This window comes from Phaseolus vulgaris, chromosome 2 (genome assembly GCF_000499845.2).
Source record: "Phaseolus vulgaris cultivar G19833 chromosome 2, P. vulgaris v2.0, whole genome shotgun sequence".
NCBI classification, from domain to species: domain Eukaryota; kingdom Viridiplantae; phylum Streptophyta; class Magnoliopsida; order Fabales; family Fabaceae; genus Phaseolus; species Phaseolus vulgaris.
The window spans coordinates 37,728,930-37,735,898 of record NC_023758.2 but is presented as its reverse complement, the minus strand read 5'-3'; the positions used below and the strand labels follow the sequence as shown (position 1 = coordinate 37,735,898).

Genomic DNA, 6,969 nt, shown 5'->3' with positions numbered 1-6,969 from the left:
AATATGATTATATACTTGTTAATAAATTATAATTTATCGACGGATCCAAATTTATCAATAATAAATAATAATATTATTATTAATATTTAAAAAATATTATTTATTATTATTTTATTTATAGTTATTATTAACTATTAAATATTATATTGACATTTTGTCATGGGTTATAAATTCAAATCAACTGACATATGCCTCTAAACCCTAGTTTAAGACTATTTAGTTGTTATATTATAATTTTTGTTATTATAATTATGTTATTAGTATTGTAATTATTATTATTATTATACTAACTAGATTGAAAGATCGTCAACATATTAAAAGTTTAAATTAAATAATATAAATGAATAATAGAATAAGATAGTACAGTATCAAAATTCATTATCCAAAAGTTCAATTCATCCGTCACAAATTGAGAAGTGGAGAAGAAGTTAATTATTAAAAAGATTATTATAAATATTATTATTAATATTGTAAATATTATAAATATCATTGTAATTATTAAAATACTCTTGAAAGGGAAAATCTTTCATTCAATTTCAAAGTAAAGAAAAGATAATGACAGAGAGGATTTTATGAAAGGGTTTCTTGGATAATTTCAAGTTCTTTCTAGTTTGTAAAGGATTCATCTAGCATTAGGTATGTTATAGGGAATGGTTCTAGGCTAACATAGAAAGGTTCTTGGATGGATTGATATGGGTTTTGAGCTGAATCTTAGAGGGATTCTTAAAAGTACTGATGGTATTTTTCGGAAGTTAAAGAAAATTAAAATTGATATTGAAAAACAAATTTTAATATTTGTTAAAGTGGGTAGAGGACACATTATAAAAAATAAATAATTTGTACATGTATTGTATTAGATAGAGTGAAGTGGCATAATGAAACTATATAACTTTTAGATAGACATTTTCTTATACATTTTTTATAATTATGAATATAAATTTTAGAAGCAGAAAGATGAAAAGCACTGGTCATACAAAATGTTACTGATGCGAATATGAAAATTATTTTTGGTCCAACACTTGAACCTGGTTCATTAACTTTAGATAACTTGAACTTCTTGAAGAGGAGTGGCATTGGGATTCTGCATGATAGATACTGTTCGCTTGGGAGAATTTCTTGATGACATGAACGATACAATGATTGGCTTCAGCTTCTCAGTAGTTTTGATGTTAACCAAGAAGAGAACTCTATACAGAATAATCATCCCCACCAAGATTCCAAGATCAACCCACTTTGAGTAACTCATGTTTACTTGCCATGTATTTGTCAGAACTTCTTCACCAGTAACGTAGGAGCCACCTTGGACATTATCTGAAGCGAATCTCAGTCCTATAAACTCGTTTTTGAACAATCCTTGGTACGCATATCTATGGAATGCAAAATAGAACATTGGGTATTTCCAAAATGGCCTTGGAAGATCGCTTGGTAATCTGAAGAACCCACCACCCAAAATCATCATTCCTTGAATTCCAGCTCCAGTTATGATGCCCATTAGAAAGTTGGGGACAATGCTTGCAACTATCATCATAAGGCTCTCTACCAACATCAGACATGAAAAGAGAACACAGATGAAATATACAAAGTGTTCAAAGCCTTTCTGAAGACCTGGAAGGTAATAGGCTATAGATCCAGGAATTACTGAAACCAAAAGCAAGAATGGGATTGATGAAAAGGTGTTCCCAATCACATATGCACTCACACTGTAATGTCCATTTAGTCTCTCACGTTCAAACACCTGGAGGACCAATGACAACAAAAAGTGAATTTGACAGTAAATAACCTAGTTTATAAATTTGAGAAAAACAAAAAATATAATTTTGTTGTCTCATCTAAATGTTTTATGCCAGTTTGTTCCACTAAGTTTAAAAAGCTTCATTTTTTAACATTTTTTTTAAATCAAATTGATCTTTCTGTCAAAATTGCTAATTTGATGAACTTAATATATATGCCAGATTATAAAAGATGCAACACTAGTTATCACGTTAGGCAAAATTATAACATGATTAGTAAGAAAATAGATATATAGAAAGACTACTTTATCTATGAAATGATACTTTAACTCTTTAAGAACTTCTAAAATTAGAAGTAATTAAGATTAATACTTTACTATAATTCACTTTTATCTATTTGAAAAACAACAAGAAAAGGTTGAATCACCTTCATGTCCTCCACAAAGGAAGGGAATCCGCCAATGGTCATGAAAGTTATGAATGAAGATACAAACATAAGGAATGAACCTCTATCCTGAAATAATGAGAAGTGAATTCTGATTTAGAAGATACTAATTAGCTAAATTAAAGCCAAATACTGCATTAGAAGTTATATATATATATATATATATATATGAGTGGTATATTATGTGTTACTTTTCCTCTATTACCTGGATTGAGCGTTGACTTGTACCCAGATCATAGAAAATAGTGGCTAAACTTATAGCCAATGCAATATATATGCCAAGGCGTAACCAGTAATAGCCGAGATCACGATACATGTTAATGGATGATCTTTTGGTAAGAGCAAAACACTGACTAAGGAAGCCAGCATGACTTCTCTTCTTGTTTGTTGAACAACTGTCCTGCAAATTAACCCATGAAAATTTAACACTAATATTTTATAAATTATAATTAACTGTTGACCAAATTTAGGTACAAGGTATGAGATCTACTTAGCCATATTAAAGATACCTTTTCAGTTAGTTCTGCTACTTCTTTCTCAACATCTTGGTGCATTTCAGAGGACTTGTACGAATTTACAAGGATTTGAATCACTTCTGTGGTGGGTATTGTTTCATTCCCTCCTAACTCATTGTCCTGATAAATAATTCAACCATACTTGTGTGTTAATTAGTTATTCGTTGACTACAGTAAAAGACACCAATTCTATGGAAGCATGGTCAAGTTAGTTACTTGATCGAAATCCGTGTTTATGGTTTTCAGCATATGATCAGATGGATTCATGAGAGAAGGACAAGGAAAACCATTTGAAGCGAAGAACTACATCGAACAAAAGCAGAATTAGTAGTGAAACTTAAAATTAGAAATGAGCAAAAGAGTGGTATATTAAAAAGGTTAGTTCAGTCCCTAACCTCACTTGCAGCCGAAGCAGGTCCAAAGTAAACAGTTCTACCTGAAGATAGAAGACAAAGGTTGTTGAAGAGTTGAAAAACTTCACTGCTAGGTTGATGTATTGAGGCAATAACAGTTCTGTGAATGTCGTCTCTTTTATCAAGTGTAGCAATTCTTTTCATGACATAATAGGAAGCTGCACTATCAAGTCCACTAGTTGGTTCATCAAGAAAGAGAAGTTTAGGGCGTGTTAGGATCTCAATGCAGATGCTAACTCTCCTTTTCTGACCCCCACTAATCCCTTTACAACCCCATCCTCCAATTCTTGTGTTAATGGCATCTTGAAGACCCATTTCTCTGATTGTGAAGTCTGCTCTCTCTTTCTTCTCTTGTTTTGACATGGTGTCAGGTAACTGGAGTTGAGCAGAATAGTGCACTGCTTCTCCAACCGTTAAGGTTGTCAACAAGGTATCATCTTGTGTCACATATGCCTGTGGTCACAAACATGGATTCAAAGAATGTTTAATTCATCATGTGGCTACTGATCCTAATTAACATTTCAAATTTTTTTTTTTTAATGAACTTTATATTTTGTACGTACTGAGGTTCCATATGCCAGTGCTTGTTTATTCCCATTGACAAGAATCTCCCCAGTTTGCCTTGTGTTGGAACCTAGTCTCCCTGTATAATATGAATTTATATCATCATTTATGTTTTCCAAGACTATAGAAGTTCAAATCTTACTGGTACGAGTTCTCAGATCATGCTTGCATTTAGAACTGATTTGTCTGGTACAGTAAAATTATAACATATCTTTATATTAAAATATAACTTTTACTGGTATATAGAGTATAAAAAGGTGGAGACTGGAGTAATATGTAAGCTTGTTTTAAGTTTTAAAATAATTTTATTACTATTAAAGTGAAACTGTCAAATACTTTAAATATGACGTGACATAACAAAAATTATGAAAATTTAGTTAAGCAGGTAACAACGAGTGGAGTAATAGAACATTCTAAGTTGAAAGAAGTGACACGTGATAGAAAAATAAGTAAATTAAATTAAAATGTAACTAATTTAAAATATAATTGTGAGTCTAAATATGATTAATAAAGTAAAACATTCTATTAGTTATTATGAGAAGTTATCTTTCTTTTCAAAACTAATTGATTTGATTGAAGCTGACACAAGAAAAGAAAGAGTTTTGTCACTTTAATGAAGGATGTTTATCATTAATCATAAAAAAAAGTGTGACAAATATGAAAATTGTAAAGATACAAATTAAAGCAATGAGATTGAAGAATTTATTTATTCATATGGGGTATCTTAAAGATTGAGGCAAGTGTCTCTCTCACTATTATAATGCAAATGAGAATCATAGACTAGAAAATTTTTATGATATGCATGAATATCTAATTGAGATGATAAATCTCTACAAATGACAATGAATGAGAATTTTTTATGCAATTCATTTTGTGTTCAATATCGTTTGAGTATGGTCTTTTTCAAAAGAATTATATCATGAAAGATAAATAGAATGTGTATAAATTACACAGTATGTTAGTTCAAGAGAAAACTAGACTATTAAGAATCAAGAAAATCACTTATGGATGTATTTCTCGTTCTTTGTTTTGTTATATTTGTAAGAAAAAACCTGTTTGGCATTAAATAGAAGTTTTGTAGCAACATTAGACGTCCAAATGAGTGAGGGAAATAAAGATGAGAAAGAGAAGTAGGTAATCAATATGGAGAGAGAAATATATAAAAGATATTATATATTGTTCAAATGTTCTATGACTTACGTATAATGCTTCACAAAAGTCATGTAGCTTTTTTTGACTTTTTGGTTTTCTAATTAGACACTCTATTTTCTTATACAGAACATCTAATTGATTTTCTTTAACCACGATGAATTATTTTATTTGAAAAAACTAAATTTATCACTGGAAAGATTTTATGATACATTTTCTATTTTCAATTTAAGAAAAAGTTTCTTCAGAGATACCAATTCTTAATTAAAAATAAACAAATTTCTAAATAAAATTAAAAAAATAATCTATATATACACATAAAGGTATGAGTTTCTTAATTTTCTTTTGTAACTTTTTGTTATTAGAAGAAAAATGAGTATATATTTCTTAAAAAGGATAAAATATCATGAAAATGAAAATCGCAAAAAGTGATAGAGATAAACAAATAAGAAGTGTTGTTCACTCCATGAATTAGTTTAAGTTGAGTGTCTAAATCAAAAGATAACATGATTCAAAGAGTTTAACGTCAAAATCAAAAGACAGCTTGATTGAGTGGATTAATTTAAGTTTAATTAATGTGATAAGGTTGTTTGAAAGTTAATTTTGAAATTAAAAGAGAAAAAAATGCAATGAAGGTTTTGAGAAGGTTGAATTGGATACATACCAGCTAAGGCATCAAGAAGTGTGGACTTTCCAGAACCAGAAGGACCCATTATGGCCAAGAGCTGCCCTGGCTTGGCATAACCAGTGAGGCCCTGCAGAATTGATTTGCTTCCATTGTTTCCCACAGAAGCTGTCACCCATACATCTTTCCATGTCAAACACATACCTTCCTCTTCTCTCCAACCTGAACTTTCTCCTCTTTTGCTCCCTTTTGCTTTTGGAGCACTGCATGCTTCTTCTATCTCCATTGTAGTAGGGCCTTCAACCCTTGATGAGTTAGGTTTAGTTTCATAATCACTAGGACCAGCTGAATTATATAGAAGAAGAGAACCCATTTAACAACCACACAGATGCAGATCTTGTAGACTGCACTGTCCTTCTCAATAAATGTCTCTGAAATCAAACCAAATATATAGAGAGATTAATTACATTAACCTACATGTCCAAATTTTCTCCTCTCTTTTTGTTTAGTTAAAAAGTACAAAAAAAATTAAATGTCTTTTTTATTTCCGTCTTATAACAAAAAAATTATTTGTGTCCTTAATTTAAATTTTAGGTTGTAATAAAAAATTATTGAAATGAATAAACTAATTTTCAATATAAAATATATTATAATATTTATGTTAATAATAAGTTAACATAAAATATTTAATACTAATTTTACTGAAAATTTGTTTAACAAATAAAAAATCTTATAATAATTTATTCTAATAGTTTCTTTACTATAAATATAAAAAATAAATAAAATATTAATTTATTAAAATATGAAGAGTATGTTTTTCCTCTTCTGTATTAATGTATCATCTCTCTTTTAAGATTTAGACAGTAACGTTCGACAACAAGTTAGTTGAATACGTATGTGAATTATTGTGACATGTGTGGCTTGAGTTCCACGACGTAGAGGAAGCAGGTGGACAACAAACATTGTTTCGTTTGTTTCCCGAACATGCAGTTGTCGAAGAAAACTAGTTTCTACTTACTATGATAGATTTCACTTTCCAAGGAAGACTTAAAAGAAGATAAGAACATTTATATCAGATATGCATAGATTCATGAATACATTGAACACACGGACTATAAATTTAAACTTTAATTCAATTTGTGTGCAACAATTCAGAATGAAAAAGAAAAAGAACCTGGAGGTAACCCTTGTATAATTCATCTCCATTTTTGGTTTCTTCAATCCAAATCATCTCTCATCTTTTTGGCTGCTCTTCATCCTCCTTTTAAACGCACTTTCTTCTGCATAATCTCTTTATATTTCACGTGTTCATTCCATATTATATATAAAACTACATGTTGTTGTTTAATTACGTGTGCTCTTACTTTTTTTCTACAAGGTCCACCTTCTTTTGAAATCTCAACTTTATGCGTCATCTCAAACAAAATCACGTAATTCTTTTTTACTTTAGATAAATTATCTAATCAAATAAATTTTCAGAATTAATTACACTTTTTCTTCTAACATGCTTCACAATCTCACAAATTTT

The 6,969-nt window shown here is 29.8% G+C and overlaps 1 protein-coding gene across 1 annotated transcript; it reads right to left on the bottom strand.

Annotated features, from left to right (window-relative positions):
• Nucleotides 1-819: 819 nt before the first annotated feature.
• On the bottom strand, nucleotides 820-6,761 carry LOC137811862 (ABC transporter G family member 1-like). The gene is made up of 9 exons (XM_068613717.1): nucleotides 6,616-6,761; nucleotides 5,481-5,872; nucleotides 3,667-3,746; nucleotides 3,086-3,556; nucleotides 2,907-2,993; nucleotides 2,685-2,810; nucleotides 2,381-2,575; nucleotides 2,158-2,244; nucleotides 820-1,735 (listed from the first exon to the last, which is right to left on the bottom strand). Exons 2-9 carry the CDS (start codon nucleotides 5,812-5,814, stop codon nucleotides 1,040-1,042), a joined length of 2,076 nt encoding a protein of 691 aa, XP_068469818.1. The 5' UTR covers nucleotides 5,815-5,872; nucleotides 6,616-6,761; the 3' UTR covers nucleotides 820-1,039.
• Between the last annotated feature and the right edge of the window lie 208 nt (nucleotides 6,762-6,969).

Bases quoted from the DNA above. Each gene is read 5' to 3' on its own strand.
- LOC137811862 (XM_068613717.1), bottom strand. From the start codon at position 5,814: ATGGGTTCTCTTCTTCTATATAATTCAGCTGGTCCTAGTGATTATGAA. The intron at 3,557-3,666 runs GTACGTACAAAA...TTGTGACCACAG, and splicing joins CACTGGCATATGGAACCTCA to GCATATGTGACACAAGATGA. The intron at 1,736-2,157 runs GTGATTCAACCT...TTGGTCCTCCAG, and splicing joins CCTTTGTGGAGGACATGAAG to GTGTTTGAACGTGAGAGACT.